Source organism: Chenopodium album, chromosome 20 (assembly GCF_948465745.1).
Source record: "Chenopodium album chromosome 20, dcCheAlbu1.1, whole genome shotgun sequence".
Classification (NCBI taxonomy): Eukaryota; Viridiplantae; Streptophyta; class Magnoliopsida; order Caryophyllales; family Amaranthaceae; genus Chenopodium; species Chenopodium album.
In genome coordinates this window covers 4,811,186-4,827,527 of record NC_137853.1, presented here as the reverse complement: position 1 = coordinate 4,827,527, position 16,342 = coordinate 4,811,186, and the positions used below count along the sequence as shown (strand labels likewise).

Sequence of the window (16,342 nt, the reverse complement as noted above, 5' to 3'; positions counted from 1 at the left end):
ACGGAGGAAATATATACTAGGCCATGCATGCCATTGCCATCTTAGAAAATGTATACTATGTGCCCCCTGTAAATAATTTTAATTAATTAGTTATTAAACTTAAATAAGTTAAATAACCCTATTTATTGTAAAATAATGTTCTGGGATAGTGATTAGTTATGAGCGAATAGTTAGAGATTCAAATTTTAGCCCCTTCATACCAATATTTTTAGCTAAGATTGATCCACCATTAGTTCTTCCATTTTCTTTTACCAGTAAAGTTTAAACTCAGGAATATGATGTAAGGAGCGATATCACCATTTCACCACCTAAACCTCATAAATAAAAAATACTCGTAATAAAAATAAAAGTATACAACGTAACTACTCGTAATAGTTAACCATATACTTGTATTATTTAAAAGATGTTTAAACTTATAATGAGGCTTCATTCATTGGTTAGGCGGTGGTCCCAGGTGTGGCAGTTCTATGAGCTCCATGAACGAAGCAGTTGGATGCTGAGCAACACCAAGTTAGAGTTTACCTTTTGGCATTTAATGCAATTTTATGACTACTCTTCTTCCAAAACTAAATACTCATACTGTACAATATTACTCCGTACTCCCTCCATCCCCTAAATTACATTCCTACTTCTCTCTATTATGTGAGAAATAAATGCTAGAAATAGAAATGTAATTTAGGGATGGAGCGAATATTATTGTTCTTTCAATACACCTTTGTAATATTTACAGAGTAGAATTATTATGGTAATAATGTTTTATACTGTCATTATTCCCTAATCCCTCGAATTTAGTTATTATTCACCCGTATCCTGTCACATTAATTTCTTGTATCAAAAATAAAAATAAAAATTACATATTAATGTATTTGCACCAGAAAAAAGGCCAAGGTCGGCTAACTTTGAATTGTGGATAGTGACTTAAGATCTCTGTGATCTTTGCTTTAGCATTTGGACTATGACTATAATGCCTACAAATATTATACTATTACAAAGTACGTACTATGTAGTCTGTACTTAATTGTAACCTGGCCTTAAACATGTATTACAGCCCTTAATTATTTATACAATCTTTCACCTAATGCTTAATCCTTAAATTGACTATCTACTAGATAATCCAGTGCAAAGAATTAAACACGAAAAGTCTTTAAATATTTAACAGACTTCTATGATAAATTAAAGAAAATTTAATCAAATGACTTAAGAGATGAATTGGTAGGTAAGCGAAGTTAAACATTCTGTAATTTTGAAAATTAACGTACTACTCCATAGTTATTTCTTGCAAAGATTATATTATTAACCACTATGTGCTAAATAATGGATAGAATTAAATGTTAGGTAATGGAATTGATCCTCACTATTGTATTTTTAATCTCTTAATTAATTAAAAATTTTATTACTTAACATCAAGATTATCAACATTTAAGGGCCTGTTCTTTTCAGCTTAATTTCAATTCAGCTCCAATCAGTTCAGTTCAGTTTAGCTCCTAATTTCCTTCTCTCATAAAATATTCATTTCAGCTCTATTTAGTTCAGTTCAGTAAATTAGAACAGACCCTTAGTATATAGTACGAGTATCATTTACGTAGTATTTTTTTGAGAAGGAAGGTATATTACTTCGATACCAGCTAATTATCCCTCCACATACATATAAATTTTAGTACATAAGTTGTATGACGAATTTAGCAGATAAAACTATTATAAATTTATGATGTCATCATATTCTCAAATCTCTATAGCTAGTAATACAAATATTTAACCAATAATTGTAGATCACAAATGATGTAACTAATTGAAAAGGATAACTAAAAGTAAAGTGTAACTAATATGGAATAGCATTAGCAAAAAATGGCTTATTATAAGAGTATTTTACAAACACATCTGTTACAGTTTTAGCTCTATTAGTTATTCTACGCATATTATTAGTTAATACATTTTTTATCTTGTACTCGTATTAGTTATTTAATCTAGTATGTAGATAACATAGATAACAGATGTGCTCAATGGTCTTACCACCAAGAGCGCCTCTTAACACTTTCATAGATGCTTGCAACCCAATAATTAATCTTCCATGCCTTATACTAACACGACCATGAAGTTAGACCTCATGCACTATTGAATCACTTATTATTTTACCGTCGCCTAATTCTCTTCATTCTTTCCTTTATCGTCCACTATTTTCATCAACATTTAACAAACAAACGGAATACTAAGTACATTAAAGTTAAAATGTTATGGTAATTAAACTTAATAGTTAATAGTTTAATACACATATTTCACAAAAATTTGAAAAAAAAATTACGACTAGTAACAATGAAATGGACAAGACCAAGAGCAAGATATGACACAAGCAATATTAATAAGAGAAGGATCTCCTCGATCCCTTTCATAGCATCTGATTTTTGTATTTAGGAGAGAGACAAAAACAATAGCTAAATTACAAAAAAGGAAAAATCATAATCCACTTTTGGTCCCTTTTTCTTCTCCCCTCCTTTACTCATTTCTCTCCTTTCTTCTTTTTTATAAAACCCCTTCTTTCTTCTTTTTTTGCATTTCAATCTTCAATTCTTTGCTCTTCTGCTTCACTTAGCTCAAACAACACTCTTTTTCTTATTTAACACTGTAAAATCAGCAATACCCAGTTTCTATTTTCATCTCTAATTTTGCAGGAAAATTATTTTATTTGTTTTTGTTGAGGAAAATTAGAAATTTAGCTTTTTCTGAGTTCAGAAAAGCTCTGAAATCAGAAATTACTACTTGGGTGTTTCTTCTGTTCCTAAATTTGTTGGGTGAAAAAAGTTTCCTTTTTTGGGTTTTTTCTGGCAAGTTTTGATCTTAAGTGGGTAAATTTATAGCAGTAAAATGATTGATTTATAGCAGGAGAAAGATTGAGATTTGAGAAGACGAAGAGAAAATCTTTGAAAAAGAAGATTTCTTTGATTTGTACTGGGAAGTTAAAAAAAAATAAAATGGGGTTGGAAATTGGTGAATCATATGTTAAGAAGACACTCAGAAATTTATGCTTGAGCCATGGTTGGTCTTATGGTGTTTTTTGGCGTTTTGATCCACAGAATCATATGTAAGTTCATTTTATTTTTTTTACTGTTTATAAATTATAATTGCTGAATTTCATATGACTTTCAAGTTTGATAATTAATCAAACTAATTTGATTTTCTAGTACTAATTACAATTTTGGGTTATTGTTGTGTTACCTAGAAACACATCCAAAAAAAGAGAAGGAAAATAAAAAGTTAATTATACTGCATCTTAGTACTCCTAAACTGAGGAAATTTCAGTTATTATAAAGTTCATTTTTGCTAATGAAGTGGGGTTGGTTACTTTGGACCATTTATTTAAAATGTAGATGTATACAACTTTTCCTTTGATTTCACTATTATAGTAAGACCAATTTATTAAAAAACTGACAACATGTTACTCAAATTTGTGATTTGAGTAATGTGCAAGTAGTCTAAATTAATTTGTAATAAAGATTAATGAGGGTTGTTGATTTGATCTGAATGACTGAAGCCAAATTTGGAAATTTTGTGTTTATCAGGTTGTTAACTGTGGAAGATGCTTATTATGAGAATCATGTTGCAAGTGTAATGGATAGTGTGCTTTTGCAAGTCCACATGTTTGGTGAAGGGTAAGCTGTGTATAGTTTTTCATAACTTGTGGCTTAAATTTCGAGTTTTCGGGTTTCATAGTCTATTTGATTTGTATAATGGCTGGTCTAATCTTGATAAAATTGTTTTTTCAGTGTAATTGGTGAAGCTGCATTCGATGGGAAACATAGATGGATGTTTGTAAATGGTTTAACAGATCATTGCAAACTAAATCTCCAGTTTTCAGCTGGAATTAAGGTACTTTCTTTTGGGTTCAATCTGTCCTGCATAATGTAAATCATTTGAGCATTCTGTAATTGATTAGCTATATTTATAGATTGTTTTCGTCGATTTTGCAGACAGTTGCTGTTATTCCAGTGGAGATGCGAGGCGCGGTACAATTCGGGTCTACAAAAGAGGTTAGTATTGGTGCTGCAGAACAGCAGAGGAACTTGCTTTGTGTCTTTTTTACATGGTTTATAATCTGTTGGTCTGTGGTGGTGTGGTTGTTAAATGTATGTACTGTTTTCTGTGGTAGATTTTTGAAACACCAGAGATCTTGGATCAAGCAAGGAAGTGTCTTCGAGATAGAGATTATTTTGCTGGGGTAGCAGGAAGTAATTCTTTGTTGTCTAATTCTGATGCCAATGGCCAGAATGGGCTATTATCTTCCGTAATTTCGTCCCAAAATTCCTTTTGTGATGATGTGTCTACGCCTTGGGCAAATAGCATCGAAGGTTGTTCTTTGTTCGATTCCTTACCATTTTCTGGAGAGGTGTTTGGAGAGCAATTTAAGCCTGCTCTTCTTCCAGCTTCTGCACTCGATACATGCCAAGCGGATGATCTTTCACAGTGGCTTGCTGATACATCAAAGCTGTGTGTAACTGGATTTGATCTAGAAGCTATGCTTGCTGATGATATGTCATCAGATCTGGGTGGAAGCAACCTATTTTCTAACATCCAAGGAAAACAACTAACTTCCACTTCGCAAAGTTCTTTGACTAACGCGTTAGATTTTGGCTGTGGAGAGTTGGGAGATGTTGTCAATGCTGTTGAAGATAAGGTTAATCCCTTGCCTATTGATGACGGTATGAGTTTCTCTGAATGCATCTCAGGGGTCGGAGGCAATTCGACTGCTGCACCAAGAAAAGGGTTGTTCACTGAGCTAGGTTTGGAGTATCTTTTGAAAGATGGTTCTAGCAGTAGTTCTACCCCTAGATCTTGCATAGAAGATCAATGGCCGTCATCCAAAAAGAGGAAAACTGAAGCCTATCAACCTGTCGATAACCAATTGCAGCAAACTTACCATTCTTGGGGAGTAAAAATGATGCAACCTACAAGTACTAGTGGCCATAAAATGCAGGATATTGGATCCTTAAAAGACTGCATGGAGAAAGCACAGGGAAGGTTGTGGATTGATGAAAGCTATAGCATGGATGCCAAGAGCTGCGTCAGTGCTGTTAATACACAAAGTAAGAGGAATGAAGAACCTCCAAAGGCCACCAAGAAAAGAGCGAGGCCAGGAGAAAGTACGCGTCCAAGGCCCAAAGACCGACAGTTGATTGCTGATCGAATCAAAGACTTGAGAGACCTTATCCCTAATGGTGCAAAGGTATATTACTTTCTGTTTGTGTCATCTCTTGTTGTTCCTTAGATACTCCCCTGAATATTGCTGAATGCTGATGATGATGTTGATATTGCAGCTGAGCATTGATTCTTTGCTGAACCGCACCATTAAACACATGCTTTTCTTGCAAAACTTGAACAAGCATGCAGGCAAACTCAAACAAGTCGATGAATCAAAGGTTTGTGATAATTTTGCTGAAAAGATTTACATTTTTGACAGATTGGTTATAAACATGCTCTGACAAATTACTGCTTATTTTGAATTTTCAGTTAATTGGCCATGATAACGGCCTAGTAGGAAGTTCAACCTCAGTTTCTTCGGGTGGTAATGGTAGGCGTAATGCTACTTGGGCATACGAAGTTGGAGGTTCAAACCTCCTTTGCCCAATTATAGTAGAAGATCTTAATGAACCTGGTCAAATGCTCATTGAGGTACGATCTTGAAGGCAATAATGCTGATTATTTCACCTTCATTTCATTGTATATAAAAGAACTCTTGGTTAAACAATTTTAATTCCATCATGTAGATGCTATGTGAAGAACGGGGATACTTCCTAGAGATAGCTGATGCAGTTCGGGGTTTTGGCTTAACCATACTCAAGGGAGTCATGGAAATGAGAAACGACAAAATATGGGCACACTTCATTGTTGAGGTACATCTTTTCATCTAAGTTAATCAATGTACAACTTCAAGTAATTAGTAACCAGTCAGTAATTTTCATTTATCTTATTAAGGGACTAATGTATATTTAAATGTGCAGGGAAACAAGCATGTAACGAGAATGGATGTGTTCGTGTCTCTTATGCAGCTTTTGCAAGGCACAAACACAAGTGAAGTTCTGAACACAACCTGTGAGGCAGCTAACATTGTCACCAATGCAGCTCCATTTTGGGGTGACTTCCAGCAGCATGTTGTGCCACTTCCAATTTAATCGTAACTAGGCTTAACAGAATTTGCTTGGATTTGGTTTATGTATAGAGATCTAGGAATATAGCCAAAGTTCACGCTAGCTCAAAGAAGAGCATCACAAAGTGTATTGCTTCTCCTCCCCTGCAAGTTACTGCTCGCTCTCACTACGAGTATCATGGCGAATCAAGCAAAGTAGAACTGAAAAAATAGCTGCAGCGAAAACGGCCAGATTTTCATCATCTGTGAACTCAGCTAGTTATTTTTCCTGTTCAATTTTGTTGGGTCTTGTGGGTAAATTGTTATTAGTGATTAACCTGTTTATATCCTTGGGCTTATTGCAGATGTAGCTTACTATATAGTGTGTTAGAAAACTGTTACTGGTATACTTAGGGCTGACCTTTGAGGCTCTTGCTTGTTTTGCCTCTCATTATTTTTGTAGTTAATTTGGCACTTGAATGGAAGATCAGTTTCTTTCTCTCATCTCTCGATTTCTCGTTCTTCGTTGCTTGTTAACATGCATGTTCTTTGCATAAGCTTTATTATGCTTCTGAACATGAAAAAGATAGCAAGTTCAGCAGTCCACAAGTCTTAGCTTAAACTTCCAGGATATTTGATTGCTTTCAACAGTATGAACGACAGAAATAAAGACTAAGCAGTGGAATCAATAGTTGAATTGTGTTAGCTTTTATGATTTCTATTTATCATTTGGTTGGGAGCGAGGTTGGTAAGGACTAAGCCACTAAGGAGTGTTCTCACTTCATTATTGCATTATTACATGTAGAAACTCAAATGTCAAATTAAGAATGGATTTGACTTAAACTAGTGTCACCTGAGCAATATAGCTTGGGTCGATATCTCGAGTTAATTCCATTTACATAATTACTATCTAGAAGGTTAGCATAACCTAGATCTGAATATTTCAATATAGCTAAGGAGTTTAATTTTTACGATATTTCAGATTTTTAGGGCTTGTTTGGCATTGTTTTTTGTTTCCAGTTTTTCTGAAAATAAAAAACCAAAAAAGGAAACAAGAAAAAGGTGTTTTCACTATTCTGTTGTCAGTTTTCATATTATGATGATTTTAATAAGTTTGACTAATTTTTTATTCATTATGTGACATATATGATTCTAAAAAACAAAAAACCAAAAAACAGAAAACCACAGTGATGTCAAACCACAATTATTTAACTTGATTATTATTTTTACTCATATTTTTTTGGGTTAGAACGGGTTGGATCGGATCATAATTTGACAGGCTACATCATAGATTGAAAGTAATAGTTTCACATAAGATAAAAATTTGAAGAGCTGAGTGTGGTTTTGACAATAGGAGTATATAATTGATGGCCAAGAAGCCGTACAGAAAATGGTTTCCATATCTGATGAAACCAAACAACTCTATGGCCTGTAGCATTGTGGATGTGCTTGGACAATGTATGGACACTATTATTTGTAGGGCATTTCCATTTATTAGCCACTACGCACATTATCATTGGTGCTTCTCAATTGTTGTACGTTACCTTAGCCTCAAAAATTGAATCACCAACCACTTAAAAAAAACAACAAAATTGTATTTGCTCTTGCTCATTTTAAAATTACTTTCTTAATTTTATACATAATTCTAAAACGCGCATTTGATCATTAAATATTTTTTTATTATGTTTTTGATCAACATTTATACTAATTGTTGAGAACAGTCTAGAAGAGCAGCCAGACACCTCAGCAAAGTGAGGATTTCTGTTATAACAAACTAATGCCAGCTCAGCAGTTTGTTATAACTGATTAGTTGATGTAATTAATGCATTTACCTTTCCTTGTATAAATGCTCAACTGTAATCATTTATTCCTCAATTATTCAATATACAAAATTAATCTCCCAAAAATATTTTCTCTCACTAGATTCTCTCTCTCTGATTTTCTCCTCAAGCTTCAATGGCGGAATTTGCTAGTTGCTACCATTGTTGATTGTTTGAGCTCGAATCTACAAATTCTTACATGGTATCAGAGCTGAAGTAAGCTTACTTCGTTTCTTCTGCGAGTTTGTTCTTCGTTCTTCAATTCGTACTTCGTCGATTACTCTTCGATTTATGGTCAGTTGCAATTCTTCTTCATTTCTTCGTTTTTGTCTTCGATTGTTGCTCAAATTGCATCGTTATTTCGGTTCTTCTTGGTGATTGCTGGTAATTGCTCTTGAATTTCAATTGTTCTTGCGAATTCTTCAATTGTCGTAGTTTCCCGTGCTTCGATTCAATTGATTCTGTGATTCATATTTCAATTGCATTCAATCGTTGTTATTCTTGAACTATGGGAAGTCCAGTCACTAGAACTCCTTTAGATCCATCGCAAGATCCTGTTTCTCCTTTCTATTTGCATCCTTCGGATAATCCAGGCATGAAACTTGTGTCTGACAAGTTTGATGGTGCTGGTTATGGTGATTGGAAAAGGTCCATGCTCATTAGCTTGTCTGCTAAGAATAAGTTAGGTTTTGTGGATGGTTCAATTGCAAAGCCTAGTGCAGATTCTGATTCCTTAAAAGCTTGGGAACGATGCAATAGTATGATAATCTCTTGGATCTTAGGTGTTTTGGATCATAATTTGGCTAGGAGTGTTCTATATTTTGGGACAGCTCGTGAAATTTGGGTGAACCTTGAGGAGAGATTTGATGCTTCCTCTGGCACTGTCCTTTATGCAATTGAGCAGGCTATCAATGATCTGGAACAAGGATCAGATGATGTTTCTACTTACTATACAAAAATCAAGAGGTTATGGGATCAGTTGGATGATGTGGATCCATTACCTGTTTGTCATTGTGCAACTTCTACTTGCACTTGAAATATTACTCAGAAAATGCTTAAGTCTCAACAGGACAAGAGATTGGTTAAGTTTCTTATGACACTTAATGATGGTTTTGAGGTAGTTCGTGGTACAATTCTGTTGATGCAGCCTCTGCCTATGATTTCTCATGCCTACAGACTTCTTATGCAAGAAGAGAAACACAAGAAGCTGTATAAGGAACATAGAGATACTACTATGTCAATTTCTGATGATGCTATGGCTTTAGCTGTGAATAGAGGAGGAAGACCACAGGAGAGATGGAATAACAGACCAACTCAGCATTTTTTCTCAAAACTACAATACATCTAACTTTCAGTCTCAAAGGTTCAATGTTGCTTCAGATGGTGTTCAGAGGACTGTGAACTACTATTGTGATCACTGTAAAATGCCAGGTCACAGTATGAAGAGATGTTACAAACTGCATGGATATCCTCAGCCATTCAAGAACAAAAGGGTGGCAGCTAATGTTCATAGTAATGATTTTGATGGATCTTCAGGTGAACAGGGTGGTCTGATCTTACCACCAGCACAAGCACAGCAGTTTTTAGACTTCTTGGCTAGTCAGAGAAACAATAGTGATGCTTCTGGATTTGGAGATGCTTCTGGCAACAAATCTGCTAATGTAGCAGGTAAAATTTTCCTGTTATCCTCTATTGTAAATAGATGGATAATAGACAGTGGTGCACTGACCACATTTGCCATGACAAGTCTATGTTTATAAGTTGGATTGAATTGAATGGCACTGATAATCACATTACTGTTCCAGATGGAAGAAGAGTTGCTGTCACACATAAAGGAAATGTTCAGTTAAACTCTGACATTACTTTAAGGAATGTTCTATATGTTCCTGATTTTAGGTTCAATTTGATTTCTGTTCCTAAAATCTGTGAAGACTTGAAGTGTAATGCAGTGTTCACTAATAACACATGTCTTATTCAGAGTTCTTTAATGAAGCCTCAAGTGCTTGGTAAGCTCAGAGGAGGGTTATACTATCTAGAAGACAGTTTGATTCAAGCCAATAACTGTCAGCAAAGCATGGCAGCTGTTTCTTTCTCTGAGGAGCAGGTCAATAATTCCAAGCTTTGGCATCTGAGAATGGGTCATTTACCTATATCTCAGCTTGGGTATGTTTCTTTCTTTTCTGATAAGATACAAAAACCTTGTTTAGGCAATGATTTCTATCAGATTTGTCCTGTTTCTAGACAACCTAGAATGTCTTTTTCTTCAAGCTCAATAAAAACTACTTGTGTTTTTAAGTTGATACACATAGATGTTTGGGGTCCTTATAAGGTTACTGCTCATACTGGTTGCAATATTTTTCTGACTGTGGTTGATGACTTTACTAGAATGACTTGGGTTTTCTTTATGAAACAAAAGTCTGAGGCTGTTTCTATTTTCTCTAATTTTGTGAGTTATGTTGAAAATCAATTTGCTGTATCTGTCAAGTCAGTAACGTCAGATAATGCTCTTGAATTGTGTGAAGGGGACATGAAGAGTTTCTTTCTTAGTAAAGGCATAATTCAGCAAAAGAGTTGTCCTGACACACCCCAACAAAATGGGGTTGTGGAAAGGAAACATAGACATCTTCTAGAGACTTCTAGGGCTCTTTATTTTCAGTCCAAGCTGCCTGTCAAATTTTGGGATGAGTGTGTTCTTTGTGCCACACATTTGATCAATAGAATGCCCTTGAAGGTTTTAAACAACAAAAGTCCTTTTGAGATATTATTTGGGAAGGCTCCTCAACTTGATTATTTGAGGGTATTTGGTTGTTTGTGCTTTGTTTCTACTCTCAAACAAGGAAGATCTAAGCTGGATCCTAAAGCCACTCCTCATGTCTTCATTGGTTACTTACCTGGACATAAAGGTTATAAGGTTTTGGATTTGGCTACTCATAAGATACATATTTCTAGAGATATTGTTTTTAAAGAACATCACTTCCCTTTTCATTTTTCTTCTTCTTCTTATACTCCTTCTCCATTTTTCTTGCCTACCATCACAAATTTTACACCCATCTATGATGATATACTTCCTGATATCTTCCTTTCTTCTGAGTTTGTTCCTGTCACACCTCCACATTCTTCTCCTCTTTCTTCTCCACCTACTTCACCACCTTCTACTCCACCTTCTACTTCTCTCAATAATTCTGCTCCACCTTCACCTCCTCCTCCTCATACACATTCAGTTACCGAATCTGAGCTCTTGAGATCTGATAGGCCAAGGAAAGCACCTTCCTGGCATTCAGATTACTACTGTCATACCACTTCTTCTGATCAGACTACTCTCCATTGGTGTAATCTGATCAGTTTTACTGATACTTCTCCTGCTCATCACTCTTTTGTGTGTTTCACTGAATCTATGGTTGAACCTGCTACTTACTCCGAGGCTGCTCAAGACCCTAGGTGGGTGGCTGCAATGAATAAGGAATTGAAGGCTTTGGTGGATAACAGGACATGCGTTATTGTTGACTTACCAGTTGGTAAAAAGGCTATAGGGTGTAAATGGGTTTTTAAAATTAAACTCAAAGCTGATGGGACAGTTGAAAGGTATAAGGCTAGGGTAGTTGATGTGTTCATTTTATATATATTTTTATCCCCGTCCCTTGGTCGTAATTAGTAGTGTTTTTGGCTTCTACGAGCCACTTTTATTACTAATTTGTGTTTTCCAGTGCTTTGGTAGTTTTGCTTGAGTTTTGTAGGAATTTGTGTACTTGGAGCATTTTCCCGGGTTTTTCGAGGAGCATCTACAAGTATTGGAAGACCGCGACCGCGTTCGATAGCCCAAGGCCGATTGGAGGGATCAAATCGGTGATTAAGGGCTCGGTTATGAAGATTTGAGGACTTGGGCCAAGTTCGGAGGCCCAAGAGTTGGAGGTTTCGAGGCCCAAAAGCCTCGCCCAAGACTACCTTCTCCGCCCGGAGGCGCGCCCGGCCGGGCGGGCCAGATCAACACGCGCCCGGTGCACGCGCCCGACCGGGCGCGGGAAATCATCAGAGGCAAAAAAAGGCGGGCCCGGTCGGGCGAGCCACTGCCCGGCCGGGCGCGAGAAAGTATTTGAGAGGAAAAAAGGCGGGCCCGGTCGGGCGAGCCCTTGCCCGACCGGGCGCGTGTAGAATTAGGGAGTTTTGATTTCCGATTTGTTTTGTTTAGCGGTGATTGTCTTGCTTAGTATTAATGTGTTATTATTAGGCAAGATTAGGGGTCTTCTTCACTATTCTTACTCTAGTTTTTATTCTCTTCCTTCTCTCTACTCAACTTTCTCTCTCTAGACTTTATTTTCTTTCTTGTTCCTCAACTCTATTGTAATTCCGCTGTCTTGGTACGATTTCTCTCTTAATTAATCTCAGTATTTTATTCATTCTATTTTTCTTTCATGTCTTGTTTAAATATTATGTTTTGCTTATTTTTAATTATGTCTGAGTAGTTTTCCTTCTAGGGTTTCTGGGGATCTGATAAATAATATGAAAGGGTAATTTTATGATTGTTGATTATTAATGCTTAATTAATTTCCTATTGATTGTTTTAATGCTATGCAATTAGATTTGGCCAGGTTTAATTGTATGAGTTTAGCAATATTGATTCGAGATTCGAGAGATGAGAATTGATGTTTAGGCTTAGTTTCAATAGGCAGATTAAATTATAAATGGTTAGGTCGAGATTCGAGAGATGAGATTTAATACCGGTAAATTAATTCTGTGATTGTAATACGTAGCGAAAGCCCTTTATGATCTGATTAATTAATGCATTGATGATTGATTATTGTGCTTTACCCTGGAATATTGTTTATTAGTGAACCTATGCCCTAGGCTTTATTATTATTGATTTCTTCCTTAATTATTCTCCTTACTCATAATCTTCGTAGTATAGTTTATAATCACAACAAAGATTGGTTACTTTAATAATTTAGGTTATAATAATTAATTAGGAGTAGAAAGACTTGTTTCCCTGTGGATTCGACCCTACTTCCCTATCTGCATAAGCTAGTGGACTTAGGTAATTACTTTAGGATATGTGATGTTGTTTGGTGGTTCTCCAATCAGTTGGAAATCAAAGAAACAGGCTACTGTATCCAAAAGCTCCTCTGAAGCTGAATACAGAGCTATGTCCTCTGCTGCAGGAGAGGTTGCTTGGTTAGTGAGAATATTGGAAGAATTGGGTGTTACTAGTCTCAGACCTGTCACATTACACTGTGATAACCAAAGCACTATTTACATTGCCAAGAATCCTGTTCAGCATGAACGTACTAAGCACATTGAAATTGATGTGCATTTTATAAGGGATAAAGTCTTGGAAGGGCTTGTGGAAATTGTGTATTTGCCAACAAAAGATCAGCTTGCTGATGTATTTACTAAGGTGTTGCCTTCAGCCCATTTTAATGATCTTTTGTCCAAACTGGGCATGGTTTCTTCCCTGCACAGTTTGCGGGGGGATGTTGAGAACAGTCTAGAAGAGCAGCCAGACACCTCAGCAAAGTGAGGATTTCTGTTATAACAAACTAATGCCACCTCAGCAGTTTGTTATAACTGATTAGTTGATGTAATAAATGCATTTACCTTTCCTTGTATAAATGCTCAACTGTAATGATTTATTCCTCAATTATTCAATATACAAAATTAATCTCCCAAAAATATTTTCTCTCACTAGATTCTCTCTCTCTGATTTTCTCCTCAAGCTTCAATGGCGGAATTTGCTAGTTGCTACCATTGTTGATTGTTTGAGCTCGGATCTACAAATTCTTACACTAATATATTAAAAGGCGTTACTAAGAACGTTTTCGTGCCACGTAAACCATGCCACGTCACCTACTCCATCTTTTATAAGAAGGATGATTATTTAACATCTAAGCCAGTTATCAACTATGTTATAAACATGAAAATAAATGTATATATTTGCAAATCACAAGGTCTAATTAATAAAAAAAAAAAAAGACATTATAAATATCAAATACATATAATCACAAGGAATAATTAAAGTAGCAATCCGGTGCAATGCTTGGGGTACACACTAGTTATATATATTGTTGGTTGACTTTGTTTAGACCAGAAATAAAACTTAAGTTGATAACTTAAACTATAACACTTCAAGCTATTCCCACTTTTATTTTTCTATAACTTGAGTTTAATTATATTAATTAATTTACATATCTTCACACAAACGTAATTAATTTTTTCTTTATTATTAAAATTAGGGAGATAAGGAGTAAATGGTATGTTTATAGAAGAGATTTGAAAGATATAAGCGTGCATAAACAATTATCAGAGCATTAAAAATTTAATATTGTTTGTATCTCGTTAATAATTAAGCTACTAGTACCAAATTACAATTAAAATGTAAAAATTCTTAGACATTATTTTTGAAAGACAACAATCCAACTTTGGGTAATACGGAGTAGTACTAATAATACTACAGTAGTAGAGTATTTACATATCTTTATTTCTAGTTACTGCATGCAAGCATTATGAAAATGTTGGGTAATAATTATAATGGTCGGACCAAAATTATAAAAGAAAATAAAAAATGGTAATGGCCGACTTAAAAGCAGCTTTGTAGTAATGGCCTGTGTTCTAGCCGACTGTGGTGACCTGTATAAATTGTGTGGGCATTGTTTTGTTTGTAGGTCAATGCGTTATCATTTTGCCTTCAAACTCAAGTTTCATTTTTATTGTATTTCATTCCTTCACCTTTTTCGCCCTTTTCTCAGTATACCTATCCAATTTAGAAACTAGACTTCATAATCCATAATATGCTCTAGCTCAATTATTTGATAGTTAGGGTACTTAGGGACTTAAGGTTGATCACAAAACGAGCCGAATGCCTATTCTATTCACTTTATTTTTACTTATTTCAGATCTCGTAAGTTCAGATTTAAGAAAAATAAGTTCTGATAAGGGTTACCTAAATTTAAATTATAATTTAAATAAGTTTTAATAAGGTCAGATTGATAAGTTTAGATAAGATAAGATAAATGAAAATGACCCAATTAGGTGAATAGATGTATAAGACACACCCTAAATCACATAACTCGTTGGGGTTTGATTATTTTTATCATATTTGAACAAACTTTTAAAACCCATTTTGAGTTTGACTTGATAAGATCATTTCGAGTCTGAGCCAAATTTGTGTATGGCTTGATATGTCATAATTTTTCAATCGTTTTTGACATGAGCATATCTATGCAACGCAAAATTACACTTAAGATCAATGCATTACGAGTATCACTTTTTAGTGTCACGTACAAAACAACGAGTTAGGGATTTTGACTTATAAGCAGAGTTTATGGAGTGGCAAGGTGTTTGCATAATTGGAGCAACCTTTACGTGGGTGCTAAATTTTGACATCTCGTTGTAAGGTCGGTTCTTTATGTCTAAATCAACTTCTGAGTAAAGGTTTGGGACTTTGGTTGTTAACTTGTTATCAGTAAAAATTTGCCAAGTCTACTAGTCTAGTACTAGATCATCTGACTTTTCACCTAGCTAAGGGTGGTTTTGATTTATTTACAAATTGTCACATCCCTTTTCATGATATACTAGATACTTTGGTGTTGATGTATGATGGACACTCAAGTTTTAGTTTTTAAAAAGTGAGTGAATACTTTTTTCTCCTCCCATGATTCTAGAGGTTTAGAGCAAGTTGACTAGATCATCTTGAATTCTTGATTTTTGGGATCTTATGTTGTAAAAAGCAAGTCAAATTTGATTACTACTTGTGTTAAGGTTATTTTCCTTTCAGAAAAAAAAGGTAATTAACTAACATCAGCAATGATTTTTTTTTTTTTTTTTTTTTTTTTTTTTTTTTTTTTTTTTTTTTGACATAGCCTCAGTGACATAATAACCGCAAATAATTTTTTTAAATGTACTTAGGGCCTGTTCTGATTTACTGAACTGAAATAAACTACTTATGAGAGAAGGAAATTAGGAACTAAATTGAACTGAAATTAAGCTAAAAAGAACATGTCCTTGAATCATATTCTAATTTAAAATGAACTGAACTGAACTGAGCTTAGTTGAATTGTTTATGAGAGATCAAAATTAGGAACTGAATTGAAATTAAGCTTAAGAGAACAAGCCCTTATTGACAAATTAACCGCTTAAAAATATCCTATCAAGTCATCAATATTTTTTTAAAAAAAAAAGCAATTTTTGATTAAATAAGTTACATTTTATTTTGATTAAATAAGTTAAATTGAACATAGGCCCTATTCTTTGAAATTTTGGACAAAGCAGAACAATGCAGAACAAAACAGGACTTCCAATACACTTAGAGCAGATTTCCGTGGAGCAAGGCGGGGTAGAGCAGAAGAACAGGGCCATAATCTTTGCAGCGATTCATTGGGCTATTCAATCCAGTCCGAAACGGTTCATTGGGCTATTC

At 34.9% G+C, this 16,342-nt stretch overlaps 1 protein-coding gene across 1 annotated transcript; it reads left to right on the top strand.

Moving 5' to 3' along the window:
- The first annotated feature begins 2,505 nt into the window (after positions 1 to 2,505).
- LOC145597665 (transcription factor bHLH157-like) lies at positions 2,506 to 6,619 on the top strand. Its single transcript, XM_081653885.1, has 9 exons — positions 2,506 to 3,076; positions 3,555 to 3,644; positions 3,759 to 3,861; positions 3,963 to 4,022; positions 4,142 to 5,215; positions 5,307 to 5,408; positions 5,500 to 5,661; positions 5,757 to 5,882; positions 5,991 to 6,619. The coding sequence occupies exons 1-9, from the start codon at positions 2,967 to 2,969 to the stop codon at positions 6,159 to 6,161; spliced, it is 1,998 nt and encodes a 665-aa protein (XP_081510011.1). The 5' UTR covers positions 2,506 to 2,966; the 3' UTR covers positions 6,162 to 6,619.
- Positions 6,620 to 16,342: the final 9,723 nt, after the last annotated feature.